We start from the raw sequence: 26,803 nt of genomic DNA on the forward strand, positions 1-26,803 counted from the left end.
CTCTTTGCTCACTCATTTGTTCATCTTCCTCTCAGATGGCTGTTCTCAGGTCCCATGCACCAGTTCTTTCTTAAGCCTTTGAAATAATTTCTTTTATGTACTTACAAAATATGGCCCATACTCTTTGTCCACCTACACACACATAAGCATATTCTAGTGTCTTGCATTCTCATGTTGTACATCCAAAATCTATCTGAACTGTAAGGAATTCCTGTTTCTTGGTCTACTGATCCAGACAAGCTTCTTGTTTTCACTGTTTGCACCATGGGTCTTGTTTGAATTCAGATGAATTTTCTCTGTTTCAAGGTTCTCTTGGGATCTGCCAGTGCCCTACACTTGGTGTATCTTATTTTGTTTCCATCTGGAAGCAGTTATTCATTATTTATTATAGTCACATTTCCCTACAGTTTTGCCTCACCAGCCATATGTCCCCATCAGATATCTTATCCATGACCTTTAGCCAGTATAATCTCCATGTTCTGCTTCCTAACTAAACCTACTACAAACAAACTTCATTTTTCTGAGTTAAAAGTCACACCAGAAATAAACTATCAAAATATGTTACTTGGTCTTATTGTAGACCTTACTGCTAAAATCAACAAACCTGCTGTGAGCTGTATCCTAGGTGATTTTAAAAGACAGGATTCCTAGGTTTCAGCAAAGCTGTGTTGCTCCCACTGCTGAGATCTTTGCCTGACTTCTGTGCATGCTCATTCTTTGCTGCAATTTATATGTTAATTTGCCATTATAGATATTTCCATTTTTAAGCCATGTTACATTTAAAGGTTTGGTGTAAATTAATTCATTCAAACACTTTGCAATTTCACACTGCCAATTTAGCAAATCAGAATTTATATCAGATTTGGAATAGGCCAAGCTAACACTCTTTTTTTCTCAGTTCAAGCATTCCTATGTGCAAAACTCCCCTAGAAGTTTAGCAGAACTAAAGCTGGAAGCCAGTAACGTGGTGTTTCAATAAGTCTATTTCTGTATTTGCAGATATATTTGGTGTTTGGCCTATAGACTTGATTACCTTGAAATGTTAATTACAACCTAAGCCCAGATAATTAGCACAAGCAGTAAAATTAAGTGTGCAAGAAAGCTGTAACTGCAGAAGTCATTGAAGTCACATTCTGGCACTGGGTCAGAAAAATAAAGGGGGCAGTGGGCAGGATTGCTTCAAAGTCTGAGGCATTGTGTGGACAGTGAGCTGGAAAGAAGTGGGTTCTCTTCAGTCCATCCATGCTGCTGCTCACATTGGCAGGTAGAGGGGAGGTTTTTCTCTCTGTCCCAGGGCAGCAGTGGTTTTTGGATGTGCCAATGTGTGGGTGTTGTGCCACATAAGGGCCTCAAAGAGTTCCTTGCTCTTGCAGCAGGAATAGCAGAGTTACTTGAATGAGCAGCAGGTCTGGATATACTGAACTGTGGGGTTCCTCAGCCCACTGTGGGATGAAAAGACCCTTTGAGTGTGTGCTCTGATAAGGAGTGTGCACCTGGTGTGCCAGGGTTGGTGAGAGGAGCATAGCACTAACAAAAATACCAATTATTTCTGTTTGTGTACATGGAATAAATTAAGGGTGTGCTAAGAGATGCAGTAGAGCAGAAAGCAACAAACCACTTTAAATTCTAGTTTCTGAAAGGTCAAACATGGACTTTTCACCTTCTCTGGGTAGTAAGTTCTGTACTTGAATTATAGTTTGAAATTAGTCATAGTAATTTGTTAGGCAGAATTATTGCACAGGTAAGAACTATATATGTCTTCAGTGGATTTTGTATATTGGCAAAAAACAATTTCTGCCTAAACCTGACATATGACAACACAGACTCAAAGGTATTCTCCAATTATAGATTTTGTCTGGTTTTTATTTCCAGTTTTCCATACTAACTAATCAGAAAATTCTCATGTTTAGGAATGCCCAAGCGGCTGCCCCCGGGGTTCCCTGCAGGCCAGGCTAACCAGAACTTCCTGCAAGGTCAGGTGCCCTCCACAGCTCCAGGAACAGCGGGGAACAGCGGAGCGCCGCAGCTGCAAACCAGCCAGAACGTGCAGCACACAGGTCTGACTGCACTGGGGCCTTCCTCAGCTTCCTCTGTTTTCCATTTGTAGCACATGATGCCTTTTCCTGTGTCACACAGGTCCCAAGCCATTAAACAACTGCCATTAACAGGGAGCTGCTGGCTGGGGCTGCAGCAGCACTCGGGGTGTAGTGCAGGATAGGGAAAGAAAAAGCATAAGGCTGCTCATGTTTCTCAAAACCCAACTATTATGGATGAGAACTGTGGGTCTGGGCTTCAGAAGCAGCTGTTGAGAAATTGAATGGAAGGCAGCACTGAAAGTTGGAAGCAAGGGGTAATAAAGATACAACACAAAATAAACCTCTTGTCTGGAAAAAAAAAAAGTAATTATCCTAGAAGCAGAATAGCAAAATAATCTTGTTCTGCTTTGAAAAGATTATTACTTCCTTCAAAAATTTCAGAAGTCTGCTTAAAGCGTGAAAATGAAATCTTTAATTCACAAAGTCTCTCTCCATTTAACAATTCAATTATTAGTCTTTTGGCTGGATTGCAGATACCCTCATGATGTCATTTCATCAGTGCTCTGTGTGCATTTATTCTTTAACTCATTATAAAGTAAGCTCAGAGTTTGAAGCTCACTTCGGTTAGGAATTACTCTGCTGAGTTGGGTGACATTATGGAAGACTTTCAAACTTAGGTGTAAGTAATAACTGAAATTTAAGTTTCGGTTATGTCTTCTGAAGTGGGATACAGGGGAAGTACCAGTGCAAGTGTTTTAGATGTATGATGTTCTGTTTTCATTACTAACATGTGTCTATAGCATCAAACTTTGTATCCCAGAACTGCAAATACATGAGATACGCCAGTTTATTGGAAAAGAGAGTAAAGCGATTTTGGACTTCTCAACATTTAAAGGTGTGAAAACACTTGCACCACGCCAATTTGTATTTACTGGTATTTTCTTTTTATTTTCTTAAGGTGGCCAAGGATCTGGACCTCCTCAAACTCAGATGCAAGCAGCACATGGCCCACCAAATATGATGCAGACCAACCTAATGGGACTTCATGGAAATATGAATAACCAGCAGGCTGGTGCTAGTGGGGTGCCACAGGTTAACATGGGCAACATTCAGGGACAGCCTCAGCAAGGACCACAGTCCCAGCTTATGGGGATGCATCAGCAAATCGTGTCCTCTCAAGGACAGATGGTGAACATTCAGGCTCAGGGATCGCTGAACCCTCAAAACCAGATGATACTTTCTCGAACTCAGCTCATGCCGCAAGGCCAAATGATGGTGACACCTCAAAACCAAAATCTTGGTCCCTCTCCCCAGAGGATGACCCCACCCAAACAGATGATTTCCCAGCAGGGACAGCAGATGATGTCCACACACAATCAGATGATGGGACCTCAGGGCCAGGTCTTGCTACAGCAAAACTCAATGATGGAACAGATGATGACCACTCAGATGCAAGGAAACAAACAGCCTTTTAATAGTCAAAACCAGTCCAATGTTATGACGGGGCCAGCTCAACTGATGAGAGGACCAACCCCAAACATGCAAGGAAACATGGTGCAGTTCACTGGGCAGATGATGGCACAGCAAGGCCCTGTGAATGGGAATCCTTCTCAGGTGATGGGAATTCAAGGGCAAGTTTTAAGACCCACTGGACCTGGTCCTCACATCTCTCAGCAACTTGGGGATACTACAACCACAACAAACAATGATGGGAACTTGACACAGATGTTACCTGAGGTTCCTGTTCAGCAGCCAAACATGGTGCCTTCTCATATGCAAGGAATGCAAGGAAACAACAATGCTTCAGGGAGTCATTTCTCTGGCCATGGGCTGCCTTTCAGTACAGGGTTTAGTGGAACTCCCAATGGGAACCAGGTTTCCTGTGGGCAGAACCCTGTATTTCCTGTCAATAAAGATGTGACGCTCACAAGTCCACTCTTGGTTAACCTACTTCAGAGCGATATCTCAGCAGGGCACTTTGGTGTGAACAACAAACAGAATAACCAGAATGCCAACAAGCCAAAGAAGAAGAAGCCTCCAAGGAAGAAGAAAAATAATCAACAGCTAGAACAAACAACGTAGGTTTAATATTACAGTGTTTTTTATAAGGGGCATGAAGAAACTCCACAGGCATCTTGTCAATATTTTATCAGCAAGTAATGGGTGAGAAAGGACTTGTGTATTTTATTCATGTTGTAGCAGTTCCTCTCAAGAGTTTGTCATTGGAATGTTTGTTCAAGATTAAAAGTTACATGCAAATATCCAAACTCAGTTATAAACCCAATTCTACCAGCACTGTTCCTTACCTTTACTGGGTGAAGGAAGTTTAGCGTGTGGCCCATGGTGCCACAGCCCTTGGAAGATGAGGCTGCCTTTATTAAGCAGTCTGAGAGCCACAATCAAAGGGTGGGAAGTACATTCAGAAGAACTAGAAGCCTCTATATAATGTGTGCAGGACAGATTTTGGGGGCTTGTTTCCTGAATCATGTGCATATTCTGACACATTTGTGCCTGGAATTGAGCTGGACTTCTCTCTTAGCTGAAGCTGCAGCTAGAATTTAGAGGGAAGAATGTGGTACTTTCTGGGCATGAGATAAACAAATCCAAGCAGTGCTGGCCTAGCAGAGACTGGGAAGGGAAAAAACCCCACAGCTCTTGAGAGGGAGGAGGACAATGGAAAAGACTGAAAGATAATTGAATTAATGTGTCTTTTTAGTGAAAATGCAAGATTACAGAATCTTTTCCATCTTTGGCCAGTGCATTCTTCCTTGGCCAGGTGTCCTGTAGCATTTGCCATTGACAGTTCACTATCACCCAGCACAGGGTGGTAGCTGCTGCTGCTGTGCCATTATTCACCTCAAATGGTGAAGGCAGATACGCTTTATTTAACTGTTCTAATGCTGCAGATGAGCCATGGGGCATTAACAGGAATCCACCTGATGGTACTTCGGGGGATTGTTTTCAATCAGGGAAAAATGGGAAAAATTTACAAATTTTGCACAGAAAATTTAACAGAGAAATATCCAAATATCAAAATTAAATTCTTAGAACCAAACAAAAAGGTGGCAATAGCACATGAAGCTCCTGGTGTAGCTCTAGTTCCATCAGTCTGGCCCCTTTGAATAATCTTTTTTTTAACCTGAAGTTTATGCTGCCTTTCCTAGGGACACATGTTCAATTCAGTGCAAAGAAAAGATGACATCAAGTACTAAGCAGCTGTTCAATATTTTAACTTTTGCCTTGATTATTCAGTGTGTAGCCCCAGTCTGCATTTTCTGCAGTGTCAAGATTCCTTTGAGAAGATGGAATTAATAATCTCATGGACGTTTTAATTGTGGACTGAAAAACTCACATCATCTATAGCAAGTGATCTTTTGTGAAAATCATTAATTGGCTTAACTAGCACAAAAATAAAATGCAGAAATGCTGTAAGGTAAAGCAAAGCATGCTAATTTCATAGGTCTTGGAAAAAGGCTTTTCAAGGCTCTCCTGTATAGTTGTATACAGTCATGGTATGGCATGTCAGGTCCTCACTGCTGCTGAGTGACCTCAGATTACAGCTGGAAGAGGACACAGTCTGTGGCCAGATGTGGAAACCTGGGTAAAGTAACTTGGCCAGCACCAAGTGTGTGGCCAGTCTGCAGCTTTGGGGTGACTTAGAAACCTAACACAGACACCAGTTCCTCCAGTCCAAATAGATTCCAATAAAACAATGGGAACAACTGCTGTAGCAAGTGCCTTGCTGTCGAAGTGAAGAGCATTCAGAGGGAGTAGGTGAGTTGCCACCACCTTCTGAAAAAAAAATCCATTAATCATTAAAGAAAACTCTGATGATTTTGTTTTCATTGGTCTTACTGATGAGCACCCAGCCTCAGTGTGACCTGGTAATATCAATAAATGTGCCTTCCTCTGAGAAAAAAAGCTCTTCCTCAGAGCTTGCAAAGCCTCACAAGACTATTTGCTTATTAAAAAGTTTTCACAGTAGAAGTCTCAATTACAGATTTTCTAATGAGCTATGACAGCTCAATTCCAGCTCCTAAATAAGGCTTTGAATCAGATTTCGGTGTCATTAACAATGGAACCAGAATGTTGTTCTGATATGGATGAGCGTTTTGGTTCTGCATGGACTATATCAATACTTGATCCTTGCAGAAGCACTAAGAAGGGAACTGTTCTTACAAAAGTTCCTGAGTTTATTCTCCAGCAAAAAAAAGGGAGACTGCAGTGAAAGCTGGCTGTAACACCTTCCTGCCTCCCTCACTCTCAGCTTCCCTCACATCCTTGGGCAAGCTCAGCATTTTCCTGCCTTGGGATTGGCAGGAATGAAATCCAATTTGGATCACTTTCTCTTGCATAAGAAAGAAATTGGATCCTTTTCATTTCAGCTTCCTCTTTGTCATTCTTCCTCAGAAATTTTAGAATTCAGAGCAGCAAACCTTGTGTGGAAATGCAGCTAATTTGATAAAGACGCTAAAAAGTCATTTCTGAAAATAATAACATAGTAACAGAAGTACAATTAGTAATATGGATTGCAGTCATGTTGGAATGCAAAGAGGGTAAGTGAGCTATTGAAAGAGTTTATTCAGCTGAGACTAAAATAGTTTCAAGGGTTTGCTTAATTGACCAGCTTTGCATTGGAATGAAACCTAGGACATTTTGGTTGTTTAAAACTGTTTGCATCTGTATGCTGTACTTGAAGACTGTGGGTAATAGGATGTAAACTGAGGAACAAGATGCTAGATGAAATGGGACTGTGGATAAAACAGGTTGGTTAATTCTATTAAATCCATGCACAAACAAGGAGCTATTTAATGTTCCACTGTGCACAAACCATGAATATCGGGTGCACTGGTAGAACAGAAATAATCCACTGTGGGACATCATTCTCAGTGCTGCCGTTCAGGTTGCAGTGTCCAGTGCAGGTGGTGACAGCACTGCAGGACAAAGAGGCTTTTCCCAACCAGACTCAGAGGGTTTCAGTGCTGGTCTGGGGGTGCCAGTTCCCTGGCAGAGCTGGGAAATGCCCCCACTCAGCAGCAGGGGAGGAGCATCTCTGTACCCCCGGAGCTGCTGCTCCTGGGCCGGGCTGGGTCTGCCACACCTGTCATTTTAGGTTTGTTCTCCTTATGACCCAGCTGCCACCTTCTTTGATTTGGTTGGTTTGGGTTTTCCTGGAGTTCTCACTCTGCCCTAAGGAGGGATTTGTATCTAAAGGTTGTACTTCAGAGTAAAGCTGGTAGAGCAGAGCTGATGACATCAGCTGCTGATGACAATCCAGACTGTACCTGGTGTGCAGTTACTCTTATGTATTTTTTTTTTTATATCTAGACTAATAGAAAAGAAGAATAAATATGGAATATTTTGTCCCTTACACAAGCATCTTGCTGTTCATATTCTGGTTATTTTTCAGGAGTGGTTGTTGATAAACATGCCTGGTGAATTTCAGCCACATTTGAGATTTAGTTGATGTTTAAATTTTCCAGCAATGATAGAAGCAGACTTTCTTACCATAGCTGCTCTTTGCTGGCAAACCAAGCTCAGGTCTGTTCTGGCAGATTTGCACAGACCTGTCTGTCAGGAAGTGTTTGCTAAGGATCCACTGTGCACCAGGTTTGTTTTCTGGGTTAAACCTGTCTGTGCAGTGATGCTGTGTATCAGCTTTGAGCTGAACTTTCACTGTAGCATTTTTGATCTTCCACCATTGTAAATAAATAGCAAAATTGACAAATGTGAGATTGCATTCACAATTTTAGGCATTCTTACAGTTCACGTGGCTGGCACCTGCGCTAAAGGCTGCAACTCCTCTGGGTGATTTTGCTGCCAGAATTTCTGTTCATTTATGGCTGTTAATATAATGCTCTAGTGCATATCTCTGCATTTCACCAGTTTTCATCAAATTTATTGGTGGAGGCATGTAAGCCTACACCACCTGCATCACAGCATTGGTGGTGTGCTGGATTAGATACAGCACTGCACTCCAGGTGCTTTCCTTGGTAGTACTTGCCCTCAGCAGCAGTGGCTGGAACTGTGCCCTGTTTTTACCTTTCTTCTCTCTTGGTGTATGTTCTCTTCAGCTTCGACCCACAGAAATTCAAGGATTTCCAGTCACATGCTGCCTTTTGAATGTTGATTAGATAGTTAACAGAACATTGGGACAGGCCAGGGTGTCTCCATGGGTGTCTACAGCTTTGGGTTGGCTGTATAGATGGCAGAAACTGTTATTCTCAAGTAAATTGAAATAGCATAGATCTCCCCACCATTATGTATTTCAAATTCTTATTTTGCTGAAAGTGTTAATTTTGTCCATGACATTTTGGCATGATTCTACCTCTCTTTATTGGCAGTGTGCTTTTTTTGATGTCTTTAATTTTAGCTTAGAGCTTTTCTTACATAGAACTTCCCATAACCTTCATATATTCATGAAGGTGATAAGCAGTTTAGTTCTTCTACTCTTTATCCCTCTTTGTTTTACATCCTCTGACCATATATATTGTTCACTATAGAAACTTGGGGTTTTTCTAAGTCTGCAAAAGCTGTCTTGATTTGGTCGAAGTATGGGGCATTGAGTCTGGACAATTTTAAATTGAAGGAAGCATCAGGTTCCTCAGGAGAAGGACTTGGGGGGTGGTGATGGATAAAAAACTGAATATGACTCAGCAATGTGAACTCACAGCCCAGAACCCTGCTGAGTCCTGGGCTGATCCCCCAGTGTGGGCAGCATGTCCAGGGGCATTCTGCCCCTCTGCCCCACTCAGGTGAGACCCCACCTGCAGAGCTGCCTCCAGCCCTCAGGTACAAGAAGGACACTCCTTTGGAGAGTCCAGAGGAGGCCACAGAGATGCTCTGAGGGCTGGAGCCCCTCTGCTCTGAGCCAGGCAGGGATAGCTGGGGATGTTCACTTGGAGAAGAGAAGGCTTCAGGGAGACCTGAGAGCCCCTCCCAGGGCCTGAAGGGGCTCCAGGAGAGCTGGAGAGGGACTGGGGACAAGGGATGGAGGGACAGGACAAGAGGGAATGGCTTCCACTGGATGAGGGCAGGATTAGATGGGATGTTGGGAGAGAATTATTCCCTGTGAGAGTGGGCAGGCCCTGGCACAGGGTGCCCAGAGCAGCTGTGGCTGCCCCTGGATCCCTGGCAGTGTCCAAGGCCAGGTGGACAGGGCTTGGAGCAACCTGGAATAGTGGAAGGTGTCCCTGCCCAGGGCAGGGGGTGCTATGAGATGGGCTTTAAGGTCCCTTCCAACTCAGACTGGCATGTGATCACTTACAGAGCCCCAGTACCACACAGGTCTGTGCTCTGCAGTGGTAACTCAGTGCCTGACCTGTCAGTGCTATTGTGCTGTGATGTTATCAGAGGTCTTGGATACCTTGGATACTGAGTGAGTCACTTCTGGGTGCAGTACTGGAAGAAAAGGTGCTACCATTAAAATAAATCAAAAATGCATCTACCCATGGCACTTGCTTATCTATACAGATGTCATAGGAAAGCCTGTTTAGTTTAGTTGAAATATATTTAGCTCTATAATTTGAAATAGCCATTGGCATTCTCTTAGTTATAAAGCTCAAGTTCACGGTAGAAATAAATATTTAGGATCAAAAAAGCAACAGGCAAATTGTTTCCTTTTCAGTAGTATTTAAGGCACCGACTATACACAGACCTGGTATGTGTGTTGCAGTCTGGCATCAGAGGCATTTCAGTGGGTTATTCCAGGTCTGTGCAGAGTGCTAGGAATGAATTACTTGAGTACTTAGTTATAGAAGCAGAAATCAAACACTGATGGATCTTAATTGTGAATATTTTTCTTTCAGTTCTTCGGAATCACGTCCAGCTGGCCTGGAGGAGAGTGATCAGTCATCGATGTCTGGAGACCAAGGAATGAATTTAGATAAGTCAGGCCCTAAACTCTCAGACTTTTCAAGTAGGCCACCAGGTAGTAGGATTTTTCTGTGATTATTTACATGTAATAACTATAGGAGAGCTTTTAATGATCTTTGTGACAGTTCTATTTTATTTCTGCTATCACACATTCAAGTTCAGATCTTTTTTTCCTCCTAGTAAGTAATTGGTACTGTTGCTGAGGTGTTTTCTTTGGGTTAGTTCGAAATGAAGAGGTGACCCCATTCTCATGTATCATCCTGCAGGTATCATACTGAGTACTGTAGCATTATTCAGCAGTAACATAACTGATAAAAAATGTTGTATTTCTAGCTGTAGCACAGACTGATGTCTTAAAAATTTAGCATTGACCAATAGCTGATTTTTAAGAAGAAACAATGGTTGTAGCTGGAATGATCCTTTGCATGTAAAGATGATTAAACTCGAAGTCTACAATAGGATTTATATTATAAACCACACAGGGGGTTCTTAGCATGTTTTTGGCCAAGGAACACATGGCAAATTCTACTCAAGAAAATGTCAGGTCTGTGGCAGATGTGCTGGTCCATGACTCCTGAGGGCTGTCAAACTTTGAAGTTTGTTTGTAAAGCTTGTTTTGTTAATGTGGCTCGCATCCAAGATAAACAGGCTCCAGGCTGTGCTTTCTATCCAATCCTGTTTACTACAGGAATCCTGCTTCCTCTGATATTTGGTTGGTTTTAACATGTGTCATCCTCTTGCCGTAGGTTACCCATCTCAGCCAGTGGAGCAAAGGCCACTTCAGCAGATGCCGCCTCAGCTCGTGCCACACACGCAGCAGCCCCAGCCGCAGCAGCAGCAGCCCCAGGCAGCCCCACAGCAGGGCCAGGCACCCCCCCAGACACAACAGCAGCAGCAGATGATGATGATGCTGATGATGCAGCAGGATCCCAAATCAGTGAGGCTGCCCGTGCCCCAGGGGGTTCATCCCCCCAGGGGGCCCCTGAACCCAGATGCCCAGCGGATGCCGATGCAGCAGAGCGGGAGCATGCCAGTGATGGTGAACCTCCAGGGGACTGGGCCCGTGCCTCCATCTCCTGACAAACAGAGGATGGCCCTGCCAGGCAATCCTCCTCTGGGAAATAATGCAAGAAAAATGGTTTATCCAGATAATGTACAGAATCCTTCCAGCTCACCTCTCAGAGAGGTGTCATCAGTATCCTCTCTTCCGGATGGAGGTGGAGTCGAGGGCCCTCCAACATCAGCAGCTCAGAATAATGTGACATCTCATTTAGTAGTTTCACAGAACCAGTTAATGATGACAGGACCCAAGCCTGGACCATCCCCACTATCAGCTGCCCAAGGTGCAAGTCCCCAGCAGCAGTCTAGTTCTCTGTCTAGTGCTCTTACACACCATTTTCCAAATGTTGCTGCCCCATCACAAACTTCAAGGCCTAAAACCCCAAACAGAGCTAGCCCAAGGCCATATTACCCTCAGACTCCTAATAACCGTCCACCCAGCACAGAACCCTCAGAAATCAGCCTGTCTCCAGAGAGGCTCAATGCTTCTATTGCTGGACTGTTCCCTCCCCAGATCAATATTCCTTTACCTCCTAGGCCTAATCTCAATAGAGGATTTGATCAGCAGGGTCTGAATCCCACTACTTTAAAGGCCATTGGACAAGCCCCATCAAATCTCACAATTAACAATCAGTCCAGTTTTACTGCCTCCCAGTCACACAAGTTGGAAGGTGGGGTCATTAATTCGGGCAAACAAACCAACACTGGAGGAACAAAGAGAGCAAGCCCAAGCAATAGTCGAAGATCCAGTCCTGGATCCAGTAGGAAAACTACACCAAGCCCTGGCAGACAGAATTCAAAAGCAGCTAAATTATCATTGACAACTCAGCAGAATCCATCTCTCTTGCAGAACGTGGAATTACAGAGAAATATGATGGCTGGTCCCTCTTCTTTGCCCACACCTGTGACCACAAGTTTTCAAAATAACTCCGTGCTAAGTAATCAGAATCCTGCAGTTTCTGTACCTGCTGTGACTGGCATTCCTGAAGACAATAAGGAGAGCCTTAGTATGCCTCAAGATACTGAGAGTCAAAGTGCACAAGGTGTCCAGAGTAGCAAGGACCAGCCCAGTATGGAACTGAAAGGTGTCCTTACCCCAGAAATGAAAGTGCTGATTCCTGAGGAACAGGCAAAAAAAGACGGGCAAGCCTTAGATAGCAGTAAGCTCCCAGTCGTGGAGGAAAGTAAAGCCATGGTATCTCCAGCTATGAGGGAGGCACCAACTTCTCTAAGTCAGCTTCTTGACAATTCTGGAGCTCCTAATGTGACCATTAAGCCTCCTGGGCTGACTGGTCTTGAAATGGCACCAATAGTCCCCACTGGTGAGGAGCTAAAGAAGATAGCTGTCATTCCTCCACTGCAGGATTCATCCTTGAGCAAGGAGCCATCTAATTCACTTAGCCTGCCTCAAAATAATGAGCCCTGTCCAAATCCAGGGCACCAGGAACTGGGAGAAGTAAATGCAAGCATTGCACAGAGTGTTCCTCCAGTAATGCAGAGGCCTGTTAGCTCTTCCTCTATTTCAGGCCCTTTACCCCCCAACCAGATAACAGTTTTTGTGACTTCCAACCCTATTACATCTGCTGCTAATACATCAGCTCCGTTGCCATCCCACTTGCAATCTGCATTGGTGTCCACTGTTGTCACCATGCCCAACGTGGGGAGCAAAGTGATGGTTTCGGAAGGACAGTCGGCAGTTCAGTCCAACGCGCGGCCGCAGTTCATCACACCTGTGTTTATAAATTCATCCTCAATCATCCAAGTGATGAAGGGCTCTCAGTCCAGCACAATTCCAGCAGCCCCCATGACTTCCAACTCGAGCCTGATGCCTCAGTCGGTCGCGGTTGTTGGTCCTTTGCATATCCCACAGAATATCAAGTTTTCCTCTGGGCCCACTCCTCCCAGCACCTCATCCCCCAGTCCTGTGTCCAGTATTCCCACCAGCAGATCACTCATTCTGAATCCCTTGGCATCTCCTGCCCAACTGCCTTCTCCCGCTCCAGCTCCATCCAGTGTTCCTCTGCAGCTCCCTGCTCCGCATGCCAAGGACTTCAGCCCGGAGGAGACACCCCAGGGCGCAGGGTCGGGTGAGCAGTGCCCTGTGCCAGCAGCCCAGTCGGGACCTGTTGTTTCCCCTCTGCTTACAAGCAGCCCGGGATCTGGGAATAGACGCAGTCCTGTTTCATCCAGCAAGGGAAAGGGAAAGGTAGACAAGATTGGCCAGCTCCTGCTGACTAAAGCATGCAAGAAGGTCACTGGCTCCCTGGAGAAAGGGGAAGAGCAGTATGCCTTGGATGGAGAAACAGAAGGGCAGGGACCAGAAACGTCGGTCCCAAATAGTTTGGGAACAGAGCAGCAACCAGCAGAACCCGAGAACAAAAGCGGGACACCTCCAGCACCCAGTCTTACAAAACAGAGCACTTCTGGGCCCGGCAGCTCGAGCCTCAGCCCCGCGGCGTCCGCTCCCTCCTGCGCGTCCCCGGGCGCGCCCCCGAGCACTCCCGCCCCGGGCGCGCCCCCGGCCGCAGCCCCTCCGGCCGGAGCGCCCGCGGCAGCGCCGGAGCCCGCGGGCCCCAGCGCCGAGGGCGGCAGCCCCGGGGGAGGCCCGGAGCCGGGCGGGAGCGCTGCGGCCGAGGAGCAGCCCGCAGCACCGCCGGAGCTGCTGCAGAGCGCAGGTGAGTGCGGGGCTGCCGGGGGCAGGGAGGGACGGGGGAACGAGGCGGTTTCGGGCTGCCAGCTGCTGCTGTGTTTCTGACAGCTGAGTGACGCACAGGCTTGTATTTGCCAAGAGTCGAGTTCCAGATGTTTTATTTCACTTTCCATTTACTGCTTCAGTGGGGTATTTGTCACGAACATATGATTCTGTAACTTCGTGTAACTGTTGGAAGCAAGGAGGAAAAGTGGATGTATCAGTAATGACAAATACTTAGGGTCTCTTTTGTACTGGTAGATACACTGGTATTCTGCTTTGATCTTGCCACAGAATTTTGATTTTGTAAATGATTTCAATTTATTGACTTAATTATGATATTTTGAATTCATCTTATAATCCTGTTTCCCTCTCTGGATAACCTTCATCCTCTAGGGAAATTGCTGAATAACCTCCAGAACAGAAGAAAAAAACAACCCACACCAAACCCCCATTTGTCTAGGGAAAAACTTAAATGCTCATTTCAGAGAAATTAATGAAAAAGTTAACTGCATTCAGTTTGAAAACATAAAATACCTTTACATCTGAGCTTTGCTATTTTAATTTGAGCATTTGGCAGACTTTATATATGACATTGATGCTATTTCTTGGTGCCATTTTTAATTTATTGAATCCGGTGTGGATATAAGCCTATCACTCTTGAATTGAGCTGAGTGAGTGTTGTGCTTTACAACAGGAATTAGACCCAGAAGATAAAATCTCAGATGATAAAATCCACAGAAGTCAGGGGAAGTGAAAACTTCAGCCTCAGTGTGACTTTCCTCATGGCTGTTGGATGTTGTAGCTGTGTGCCACTGGAAAATGGAAGCTTCCTATGAGTTTCACAGAAGGAACTTTCTAGGAAGTTCTAGTCTCATTTAAGCAGGAATATGAAACTTTTTGTCTTCTGGTTCTTTGTAAGTTTGCTAGCACATAGAAGACTAGAAAGCATTAGCCCAACAAAAATTATTTTTCCATCTGAGTTTTTTACTTGGCAACCTAAGAAAGATTAAATCATCATCTTATTGCCAAAGGCCTTCAAGGGCAACTCTGGAGCATATTGTGCACTTTAATTGAAAGAGAGAGGGCATTGATTCATTAAAAATATACTATTTTCCCCCAGAATCTCTGTTGAAATGAACATTAAAAAAGGAGACTAAACTATTGAAATTTTAGGATTTCCTTTAATGTCGCAGTCTGCTGAAAAACTGTTACCTCTAAAAAGGTTGTTTATGATGCTTCATTTCACCATTCATTCTAGTTTGAGAAAACTTGCTTGGGATAGTTTTGCCAAAATCTGTTTCAAAAAGGGGGAGGTGTGTGTAGTGGGAAGGAAGTGGAGGGTAGATTAAAAATATTGCATCTGTAAGTGGCAGAGCTTAGTCAGCTGGGAGAGAGAGCATTTTGTACCAGACTGATCACACATCAGGAACTCCTTTATTCCCTTTGACAATAATGTTTTTTCCTTCCACTTTTATTCTAGCATCCTCTCAACATTTAACACAGAAAAAAAGTTCAGTTACAACATCAGAAAGCACTGTTCAAAGAACAGGTAAATCTTCCTTTGGAAAAGCAGAATGGAGGTGAACTAAATCCTCTATGTTTGGAACTATAAATGTATTTGTTTGAATGCATATTCAGTGGCCACTAACACACTGGGTGTATTGGGGATTGGGGAGGGGGTTTTATTATTATTTCTGCTTTTGGGATTGTTTTTCTTTGTTAGTTACATTGTGCTTTGGAATTCTCCAAAGCCTTGTGGGAGATTCAGGATGGGGTCAAGTAAAAAATGAAAAATCCCCAAGGAAGATTTTAGATATTCAGTGATAGATTGGAGGGACTGGATTTGTAACAATACACTGTGTTTGAATTTGGAAGTTCTGTGCAGAAGAACTAAGAAGAGGGGTGTTTCTTTCACTGCGCCCTTCTGAATATAGAAATATGTTTGTGCCATGCTGAGAGTGTGCTTGAAAGTTGTAGTCCTTTTTTTTGTGTGTTCAACTTTTGATGCCCCCTCAGCAGTGTTTCAGGATGGAGCCCTGGCAGATGACTTTATGCTGTTGCCATCTATTATCATGGTGTTTCACCATCAGCTCTGGGGTGTTTTAAAAAAGTAATTCCCAAGTTGAGTAGGGAAAACAGATAGATGTGGGCTTACTTATGGGAAGTGCCATTCTCCATCCATTTGCCATCTCTAATCTGATTAGAAATAGGGCTTTAGGAAAGTAAAAATTGTACAAATTATTTTCTTTGAATTTCCACTTAGACAAAGGTCATACACCCTTGTTTTTTCACACCCGACTCATTGCCCTGTGCTGCTGTGACTGTACTGGGGGTTCCTGCTGGGGGAAGCACTGATGCTATCCATTTTTTGCTGTTGGATTATCTCCCAGTTTAAATTTTGGGTGGGAAGGAAGGTACCTCCTTTCATTGCTTAGTCTGTTCTTCCTTTGTTTCCAAGATTCTGTTTTTCTCAGATGGAGCTATATCCATTTACACCGAAGAGGCTGATGTTCCAAGACTGCAAATTCATCCTAGGAGGATAGACATTACCCATTATCTTACTTATTTTTATGCCTCTATTCATTGTGCACACTCTAGCAAATCTTGGGGGCTAAACTGCTGTCAAAGGCAAAACCTCCGTTTGTGTCCCACTGGCCTGAGGTTTAATGGGGGAATTGAGCTGGGCAGTGAGACCAAGCACAGAGAGTTCATCCATGACATTGCAATGGTAATCCCTAAATCCCTGGCAGTTCCTCTTGAGAGGGCCTGTGTTTACGTGCAGGTCTTCCCTCTCCACAAAGGATATGGGGGATACGGAGAGAATTAAAAGACAGACAGTAAAAAGACTTGACATTTTATGTACGGTAAAGGAGAGCTGTTTACTGATGTGAAGACTCCAAAGGAAACCTGACCTGTATATACAAAATAACTGAGGGAGAGAGAGAGAGAGAGAAAACAGGCCAGGCTTCTCTTTGCATCATCTTCTCTGAGATATTTTCCAATTCTGAACAATTGGGCTTCAGAAATTTGTCATTTGAAGATATTGCTGTGAGAGGCAATTGGGTTAAGACAAATTTTTACATGCACAATAGAGCCAGATGGGTACTTTTAAGGTTTAAAAATTAATAAAACCTAGAAGGTTTAGTAGAAATAAGCTGTCTAAAATGGAAGTTTTAAAAGGGAGAAGAATGTAGCCAGGGAGTTTCTCTACAGTCTTCTTCTGCAGGGCTTTAGTTTATCCCTGTCTTAGCTGCAGTGTCCTGAAGGCTGTAATCAGTCCAAGCACTAGACCAATTTTGTCTTGCTTTGCATTGAGAGAAGCTTATCCTTGAGAACTAACATATGATAGAACAATGTGAGCTAGTCATGCCTTGTCAGCAGGTATGTACCTCTACAGCAGACTTTAAAATTATCTTTTTCTTTTGTAGAACTTGAGACAAATGCTGCAGTAGTTGCTGGTCAAAGGTAAGGAGATAGTTTGTAGATTCAGAGTAGATATAGCTTTCGTGGGAGGAAGTCCCTTTCTCTTTGCTTAATTGCTCAACCTCTGCTACTGCTTTTCATTTGCTTGGCCATATCTTTTTCTTTCCTGCTTAGAAATCAGGCCAGTTGAATGTTCCAAACCATTGCCGAAATACAATGCATATAAGGTAACCTTTTCCTTAGTTTGTGCTTTGGGCAGTGTTTCCTCTCATCCTTTCAGGCCTGGATGTTCCATGTCCTGGAAGGGTCTTGATGGATGGTTGCACAACAAATCAAAACTAACCCCCAAAAGCCTGCAGCTTAGCTGTCATGTGAATTTTTGTTTTCTTAAAGGAAGTCTTTCAAAAGTTTGTCCTTCTGCCTTGAGGATTGTTTTCAACAGTTTTCTTCTATTTGCTTGTTAACACTCTGCCAAAACTTGGTAAGAAAGTCAAGGAGAAACTTCATGTTGTCCTGGTTAAGACATTTAGTAATCAAAAGATATTATTTCAAATGGTTGTGTTCTGGCAGAAAATAATACAGTTTCCAAGATCTACTTGGAAGATTCTAAGCACCCCAGGCTCTCACTCAGTTGGCAGTGAGGGTCTGAGGAGGTTTTTGGCTAATGGTGCTGGCACAGCCAGCTGGGTTTTGGACACTGCCCTCATGGGTGGAGTGACCCCCTAGGCCAGGGCAAGAGGGGCAGTCCCATGTGGGGTTCCTCAGGAGATGAGGCAGTGCCTTCCTTTGTAAGGAAGATGGAATGCAGTACATTTCCTCAGATCAGGAATGCCTCTGAATGGAATATTTAACCATATTTATCTTCATTTGGACTGACATCTTTCAAAGACAAGCTGAAATTTCACAGTGAGTTTTCCTCAGGGTAGACTTTTTCTGAAAAGCTGAAGATGGGACACTGGCAGCAGGGCAGATTCTCCAAGTGAAGTGTCCTTGTGTGACCATCTCCAAACCCACGCAGCACATCAGATTACCACAAAGACATTCTCAGGCTTTTTCTGAATGATGCTCTTGTGAGCAAGATTGGACAAGAAGGAAAGTTTGCAGGGAAACTGGCCTAGTGATGGCTGATACAGTGGGCAGCTTTGGGCTCCTGGAGTTGACCCATACAGGACAAACCTTGATAGAATCATAGATGGTTTGGGGTTGGAAGGGACCTTAAAACTTACCTTCATTCCACCCCCTGCCATGGGCAGGGACACCTTCCACTATCCCAGGTTGCTCCAAGCCTTGCCCAGTCTGGCCTTGGACACTGCCAGGGATGGGGCAGCGACAGCTCCTCTGGGCACCCTGTGCCAATTTCTCCCTAATATCTATTCTAAACCTATTCTCATTTAAAGCCATTAAAGACCTTTAAAACCTTAGGGGAGCCTTGCAACCCATAAAGCACTACAAATACTTTCACCTGGAGTAACTTGATTTCCTGCTATAAAAGGAGGGGAGTGATGTGCTGGTTCCTATGAGACAATCCCATCTCTGGATTTAGTCACTAGAATCTGTTAAATTGACCTGTACTAATTGAACTGCGGGTGCTTCCCTCTGGAGGTCCTCTGAAGTAGCTGATTGCTGGTTCAGATGCCCCAGTTCCACAGGAGAAGACCAGTTTGAGACCTGTTTGGGGAATACTGTTTATAGATGGCCCCTAATACTCCCTTATGGAGAAACAGATTTCAGTATTTATTTTGTATCCAAGATAATCTACAATCTATAGTCTCCTCTGCTGTGTGTCCTTCCTTGAGAATGTTTGTCTCTCCTTCCATTGAGAAACTGTTTTATTTCAGGTTTCTGTTAGTTAATCCTAAAGTTTGTGTGATTTGAGTCCTTGTCCTCAAAGCAGGACTTGTCTGAAGGGTGACACTGCAGTGAGACCTCTGTCACACACAGGTCACCCTGTGCTGTGTCTTCACTCCAGTCTCTGATTCAGGCACCTTTGCCTGAAGTCCTGCAAGTTGTCACCCAAAGGGCCTGAAATGTGCTTTCTTTTCCATTATCAGCAGAATAATTTGAGTTAGTTACTTACCTTTGAATTCAAAACACAAGGGAAGTTTAGTTTAAACTTCTGAAACTGATAGTCACCAGAAACTGTCTCGCAATAATGCATTAAGGAGAAAACACCCAAAGCTCAGGATGAGTTTATAGGGCTAAGAGAGATAAAATAAAAGAGGAATTTAATTGCAAAATGTAGCATTCCCTTTATTGTCTCAGTGGCAAGAAACATATTTCCACAGTACCTAAAATTATTATTTTATAGTAGATAAAACTACCTGTTACAAAAAAACAAAACAAAACAAAAAAGGCAAAAAAAAGATTTTGACTTCAAGCTTTAAAACTTGAAGAAAGTTTTAAAAAACCTTTTTTTTAATATGTGAAGAAATCACTTGGATTGATGGAGTAAGTCTTTTTAGCAAACCTAAAAGTTGGCATACTCCCTGAAGAGTTCTTAATTCCTCCTGATGTTCATCTGCAACTTCAACTCTGTACCCCCATACTGTAGCAGTCTCTAATGTAACCTGTTTGCTTTTCCTAGACTTCAGTAATGGTGGCACCTGTGGAAAACAGAGCAGACAATTTATAATGCATCTAATTTCTTGGTCTTCTAATGTTGAAAATATTCTCTTTGAGGACTTCCCAATTCTGTATCCTCTGATAATTTTTGCTAGAAATGGACTATACTCTGACTTACTCAGGTCATTCTTCATCTGATAGAACTTCTGGTATCTCTAGCATTTCATATCTTCAGTGCTAATAGTCCGGAACTGGTACCTGTGTCGGGCCATCCTCCAGCTTGTCTGACTTGCATAGAAAAACATAATTCTTCTCACACTTCACCAGAAATATTTTGTCCCACTTTATTAGTAATGAGACAAAAGAGAATTGTGAAAAGTCTAAAACTCCAAGTAGAAGAAATTCAAGAACAGAGGATTCTGCCGCTTCACAGGAAACTGTAGAGAACGGGCAGCGCAAGAGATCCTCGCGACCCGCGTCCGCATCCGGCACAGCTAAAGGTAACATGCACAGCCACCCTTCCTGGGGAGAGGGCAGCTCCTAACCTGCTTCCCCAGCTGTTTGCCCTGGCAGTAGCTGCCTGATAATGCTGGTTTGCAGCTCGTACACCTCGGGTGCTTTATCTCTAGTTTCAAGGATTTAGCCACAGGTTGGTGTTGAAGCATTTCCTGACGTCTGCACTGGCAGTAAATCCTGTATGAATTCCTCTTTGGTACATCTGTGGAACTTGTTTTCTGCAGCACTCACCACCGTAGTGTTCAGCACCTTGCCTAGTTGAATTCTCTTGGCAGGAGTATGTTGCTGTTGGAAGGACCGTACTCAGATCAAGAGTGACATTTTCCTTTTCCTGAAGCCCGAAAAACACAAGACTTAAGTCTTCCCAAGTGCACGGTCAGCTCTTGCCAAGACAAATGCCATGGTTCAGGCACGCTCCAGAGGCTGCTGAGGTGGCAGCCAGGAGCATCAGGGAGTGCTGTGTGCTAGCACAGAGCCTCAGCTCTGCTTCGCAACAACATCTGAACTCCTGAAGTTATTACCCCATGGCATTAGCAGGTGCTGACGTACCTTACTCCTACCCAGGTTACAGTCTTTAACAATTACGCAGCATTTGTGTGATATGCATGGCCCGGTGCCAGGCTGAAGCTAATTCTGTCAGCTTCTTGTGTTTAAGGGTCAGAAAAATGCTGATGGACCAAAGTTATACAAGAGAGTAGAGAGAGACCATCAAGAGGCAACATTCGACCACTATTTTAAAGATAACATACAGAACAAAGAGGTATTAATATTAAAAGATTATAAAAGGAAGTCAAGTTGAATTCAGCCACCATTTCCATACTGGAGGTACTAAAGTGTGATGGTAAGAATATTGTGTTTTCAGAGTTTCAGAGAAGCATTCCAGCTTTACGTCATTGTGCAATGACTCCCAAAGATTACACAGGGGACCTATATATTCTGCACTTTTGTGACTGCTGAATTTAATTACATTTACTTCTTGTGGCAGGACTGTGCAGAAGAATCTGAGTCTGTATTGTAAAAATAAATTCTCTTTCATGATTGTGAAAAAAAAGTTTGAAAAATGTGAAACCAGTGTAAAATTCCTGCCTGCGTTTGAGGAGATCTGGAGCGTGTGACCTGCCCACACACTATGCTGGGTAAACCTAAAGATGACAACCAGTGACACATCGTATTCTGAAAATGTGAGAATGGGAAAGTGCATCAAATTTAAATACCAAAACTCTCACAGGGGTTTGTGCTGACTGTGTAATTCGCTTACCTCTGTAAACAAAACCCTCATTTGGAAATTGTACATCCGAAAGTGCCGCAGTGTCCAAGGGCTTTGCTGGACACTCGGGTGCAGTTTGCAGGGGCCAGCTGGCTGTGCCTCCTTACCTGTGAGTGCACAGCTGCTCCTGAGCTGTGGAGGATGAGCCAAACCAGGTGCTCTGTGGCAGAGGACAGGCTGCAAGTTAGTGAGGTGGCTGCCAGGGGTGTCACCTAGTTTGCCACCATTTTGTGCCTGCTCTGTTGTACATTTTTGTTAGTGAATCAGAGCTTAATTATTCTGGTTTGGTTGCTCCTATCATTATGTTATCTGTGTCCTGAGAAACCCCCTAACCCATGGTAAAAGGAATGAGGGGCTGGGAGGTGTTATCTCTTGAGACAGAGGCTGTTTAAAGTCATTATTAGGGAAAAAAATCAGCAGGGAGAGAGAATCAGACTTTAACAGGCAGGAGTAGGAACTTGGTTGCTAAGCCTCAGGAAGGAGGAGGCAGAAGGGTCACTGAGAGAAGAGCACACAGGAGGGTCAGCCCTGCCCACGAGTGTCTGGGGGCCAGGGTTGGGGAGGTGCTGATGATGCTCCAAGGGACTGAGACAGGGGCTGAGCGCTGCTGGCCCACTCCTTCTCTCAGACATGGAGCCTTGAGCAGCAACAAGGGTGGCAACAGCTGCTGCTGAAGCAACTCCAAAGTCAGCCCTGCTGCTTGGAGGGCTCCAGGCTGGAGTCAGGCCTGTGGAGATGTTTCACTTCTGAAAATTGGTACTGTACTGGTGTTTTCCCTTTTTTGGAGTACTTTTCCAGCAAAGGCTTCTTTTAGCATTTACTGTAGCTTTGAGTTTGTTAAATTGTGAAATGTTGATTGTTTTTTCTCCTTCCACATATAACAGCTGTGGAGTTGTACTGCTGCTGTTGTAATTTTAGATGGGCTTGGAAATTTTTTTCCCTTTTGACTCTTAAAATACACACAGCTGCAATAGTTTTTGGAAAACATCGTGAAGAGCCAAAGAGACATTGCCAACATTTAAAATCACATTTTTAAAAAGATCTAAAGATGCAAATGCCCTTGGTCCTTACTCTTTTTTTGTTTTGAAATGGAAACTTAGTGCCTTGGTAAGTGCACTGGACATTATCTGCTGTCGCCGTGGCCCTGCAGGTGCTAACATTTGTGTCTTTTTGCATCAGCTGCGTTCCTGTGACTCAGTGTACACTGCAGAGACTTGTTTTCTAATGACTTTCCAAGAGCTCCGACACCTGGGTTGTTAACTGGCATGGCAGGCTCCAAAACACCTCCCCAGTGGTTGTGTAGCACCATCTCCACGGCTCCTGGGGCTGTGCTTCCTCCTGGGATGCGGCACGTGAGGCACAGTTAAAACCCTTTGGCTCTTCTTTCAAAGGCTGTTCTTTAGGTTTGCATAAATGTCCAGCTTAGCTGGTGTCGAGAGCAGCTGATGGCCCAGAGGTGTTAGAGCTGCTCCAGAGTCAGGCCCGGTGCTGGGGAAATCCTGCTCTCCAAAGGTTTCCACTCTGGTATCAGTTTGGAAAAATGACAGGGCAATCTGTGCCCCTCTGGGGAATGGCTTACCGACTACGTATCCATGCTTTTTTTCTTCTCTTGATTTCAGAAACGAGTGCCAGTGCAATGCAGTCAAAAAGAAGAAAATCCAAGTAAATTACTGCATGGAAACATGAGACTTGTAAATGAGTATGAATTTACCAATAGCAATTTTGAGCTGTGATTTTTCTTTTTTAAATAAAATTCTGTACAGTAAGTCATTTTAATATTATACTGTTCCCAATAAATGATTTTTTTTTCTAAAAAACATGAATAGATCTAAAAACTGGGTTCTTCTAAAACCCTCTGGATTTGAAAAGTGAAGTCAGGGTAATGTGTTTGTATGAAATGGAAGGGGAGGGGAAGACAATTGTAAATTTATTTGTTTCCACTTTTCATAAACAATTTAGAATACAGGGTTGTCATTTTTAGGTATTAAAATAATGTAATGTGCTGTTGTTTCAGTACTGTATGTGAATAGCAGTCAGAGGGTTTATAAACAAACCCCATTATTTGGAAATGTAAATAATTTTATTATACAGTAGATCTGATGTATTTGTTGTAGAAATGGACCAGTGAAACAGAATATAAATTTAAGGGTTTGTATAATGTGGAATCCCTCATGCTCTAAATAAATGTTATTGTCCTATAAATTGGGTTGAATTATTATTAGCAACAACAGCAACATCATTCCAAACAGGAGGATTGGAGGGATTATTTAGAGCCCCAAGCCTGCAAGCTCCTTATATGTAGCTTCAGCGAGGAATTTGTTTAACCACAAACAAATTAACTGCTGCAGCTGTTCCTGCAAAGCAAAGGAGAAAGGGAAGGGCGCCCTGCTGCCCCTGGGGCTGTGCAGGAGCAGAGGAGCCCCAGCAGCCTGGCTCCCCACAGAGGAGCTCAGCAGGGAAGAGGCAGGGAAAAGGCCCAATTCCACGGGGTAAAGGCTTCTGGCTGGCAGCAGCCTGGCACCCCTTGATGTGGAGAGCTCTGCTGCCATCGGCCGTGGCGGCTGGGATGTGCTGCCATGGAAAGTAGGTCAGGCTCGCCGTTCCCAGGAGCTGCTGGGGTGAGCCCAGAGCCTGAGCTCTGTGCACACACACGGCCACTTCATCTCTTTCTTGCTGAATTTTAAAAATGTGTGTCTCAAAATGCTGATTAAATATAAATTGTTATGAAATAGAAGTCGTCAGCTTTTATAATCACAGGAATTAGCTATTTGTGCTCAAGGTAACAGGTGAGGCTGATGTCACAGAATCATTGGGGTTGGAAAAGTCCTTTAAAACTTCCAAGTCCATCTGTTTCCCTAGCACTGCCAAGGCCACCACTAACCCATGTCCCCAATTGCAGCGTCCATGCTTTTCTTAAATCCCCCTAGGGATGGGGACTCCACCATTGTCCTGGGCAGCTGTGCCAGGACTTGACCATCACTTCCATGAAGAAATTTTCCCCAGTGTCCAAATTGCACCTTCCTGGGTGCCACTTGAGGCCATTTCCTCCCATCCTGTCCCGTGTTCCCTGGGAGCAGAGCCTGACCACCCAGCCCCACCCTCTTATCAGGGAATTGTGGAGAGGGAATGTTCCCCTCTGAGCCTCTTTTCACCCAGGTGAGCTCCACCAGCTCTCTCAGCTGCTCCTTGTGCTCCAGCCCCTTCCTCAGCCCTTCTCCAGATACATTCCAGCCCCTCAACATCTTTCTTGCTATGAGGGGCCCAAAACTGTCCCCAGGACTGGAGGTGCCTCAGTGCCCAGCACAGGGGACAGCTGCTGCCCTGGTCCTGCTGCCACACCATGGCTGAGAAAGGCCAGGTGCCCTTGGCCCTTTGCCCACCTGGGCACACCTGGCTCTTGTTTAGCTGCTGTCACCAACACTGCCAAGGCCTTTCCCACAAGGCAGCTTTCCAGGCACTTTTCAGTGTTACCATCCTCCTGCCAGAGTGTGGCTGCTCCGTGTCCCTGTACAGGCACAGCTGATGGGGGTATGGGAGCCCCTGTATCTTTGTTGGGCCCCTGCTCTCTGTTGGGGCTTACCCCGCTCTGTGCTTGGCCTTGCTGCTCCTGCTGCTGCTCAGGTTGGGTGGGAAGCTTTGGAGAATGAGGACAAAGTCCACGAAACTGGAAAGTCTTCACAGAAAAGGTCCACGTACCAATAAACCAGGGGAAGAGAGAGGATGTGCTTCAGTTTGTGGGAAATACCATACTGTGGGAGCAGACAAGCTTGAGATCAGGGTCACCATTTACAGGGACATAGACCTTGGGAAAGAAGAACTGCAAGCTCCTACCTCTGGGAAGGAGCCTTGGAAGGAGCAAAGGGCCCCTGTACTGGTCCTCTGAGCAGTGCTGGACTTCAGAGCAGCTCATAGTCGAGCCCTGGAGGAAAGCTGAGCTAGGCTGGGGGCAGGGAGGGCAGCCCATGGGGCAGGGAAGTGATTGCTCCCCTTGGCATTTGGGGATCTGGAATGTTATCACGTAGTTTCCACCTCCCACCCAACCACTAGATGTCGATAATGTAGAGGAGACTCAAGAGAGGGCCATCAGGATGGCCTGGGGCTGGAACACCTGGCCAAAAGGATATATTGAGGGGGACGAGTTTCGTTGCCCTTTCATGCTCTGGAGAAGATGGAGCCAGAATTTTATAGAGATGCAAGCTGGGAGGAAGGGATGGGGACCACCAGGATAAATGGAAAGAGAGGAGATTCTGACTGAGAAGAAACTATTCCCCCTGGGATGCAGCGTCAGGATCTCTCTCTTTGGAGAATTTTAAGCATTGGCTGAACAAAGCCCTGTACAGTGTGGTCTGAATTCAGTATTTACCCTGCTGTGAGCAGGATGTTGGACTGGACCTGAGCTCCATCCGTGCCAAATAACCCTAGGCTTTGTCTCCAGCTGCCAAATTTGGTTTTCCCACATGAAGGTTTATCAAAGCTATGAAAGCTCACTCCCAGCTATTTTTTCATTCCCAATAACTAATCTAACATCTCTTTGAAGTGCTTTTCCCAGCAGCTGGGGGTTCATTGGTTTCTCCTTGGCTTGGCTCTGCTGGAGGAGCTGGCACAGCCACTGGGCTGGGCAAGCCCCATCCCACCCCTGCCCAAAGCTGCTCTTGGCCATATCTCCTCTCATCTTGGCTATCTCCAAGGGTAAGGACTCCTCAACCTCTAAACCTGCTCCTGTGGCCAACCACCTTTCCTGTGAAAAAGTATATTCTTATGTTTAAGTGAGGGTTTTTTTGTTGTTTTTTTACTTCAGTTTGTGCCTCTCACCCTGCCCCTGCACTGAGAATGTTCCAGTTGTGTTTTCTGCACTCTCTCCATCAGTAATGCGCACACGGGTTCAGGGCGGGATCTCCCTGAACCTCCTCCAGGCTGGGCAGTCCCAGCTCTCAGCTTCTCCTCATCTCCAAGCCCTTAAGAACCTTGGAGTCATCTCTGCCTCTCATGGGTGCTGAGAACATCTCTCACTGTGCTTGGAGAAATAGCTGATGCTGCAGAGATTGGCTGATCTGGAATTTTCTCAGGGCAATCAACATCTGCTTTAGCTCTGTCATTATCTGCTGAGTTGTAAGGTTTGGTAATAGGGAGGGGGGAAAAATCCCCTCCAATCCCTCAGCCTGTGCCATCCCCTCTCCTGTGTGTCCTTGGCTTCAAAGGGGGATGTTCTTCTGTTACTTGTCTCTCTCTTACCATTGACTTTTAAAAGCATTTTTAACAAACCAAAGCATTTTGCAGACAGATTTACTTGCAGGCTTTAGAGGAATACACACAAAATAGATTTTAAATATATCCTTTTTTATTTCTTGTGATTTTTTCTTTATATTAGATTTT

General features: G+C 44.6%; 1 protein-coding gene across 1 annotated transcript in view; it reads left to right on the forward strand.

Annotated features, from left to right (window-relative positions):
* NCOA6 (nuclear receptor coactivator 6) overlaps positions 1–23,632 on the forward strand; it is a 46,277-nt gene extending 22,645 nt beyond the window's left edge. Inside the window, exons 9-16 of the mRNA XM_063404750.1 lie at positions 1,911–2,057; positions 2,995–4,114; positions 9,845–9,966; positions 10,658–13,645; positions 15,143–15,211; positions 17,091–17,127; positions 19,999–20,147; positions 23,050–23,632. Coding sequence (XP_063260820.1) covers positions 1,911–2,057; positions 2,995–4,114; positions 9,845–9,966; positions 10,658–13,645; positions 15,143–15,211; positions 17,091–17,127; positions 19,999–20,147; positions 23,050–23,096 — 4,679 coding nt within the window. The 3' untranslated portion in view covers positions 23,097–23,632. The remainder of the gene's footprint in view (positions 1–1,910; positions 2,058–2,994; positions 4,115–9,844; positions 9,967–10,657; positions 13,646–15,142; positions 15,212–17,090; positions 17,128–19,998; positions 20,148–23,049) is intronic.
* The last annotated feature ends 3,171 nt before the right edge of the window (positions 23,633–26,803 follow it).

The sequence above is a fragment of the Prinia subflava genome, chromosome 8 (assembly GCF_021018805.1).
Source record: "Prinia subflava isolate CZ2003 ecotype Zambia chromosome 8, Cam_Psub_1.2, whole genome shotgun sequence".
NCBI classification, from domain to species: domain Eukaryota; kingdom Metazoa; phylum Chordata; class Aves; order Passeriformes; family Cisticolidae; genus Prinia; species Prinia subflava.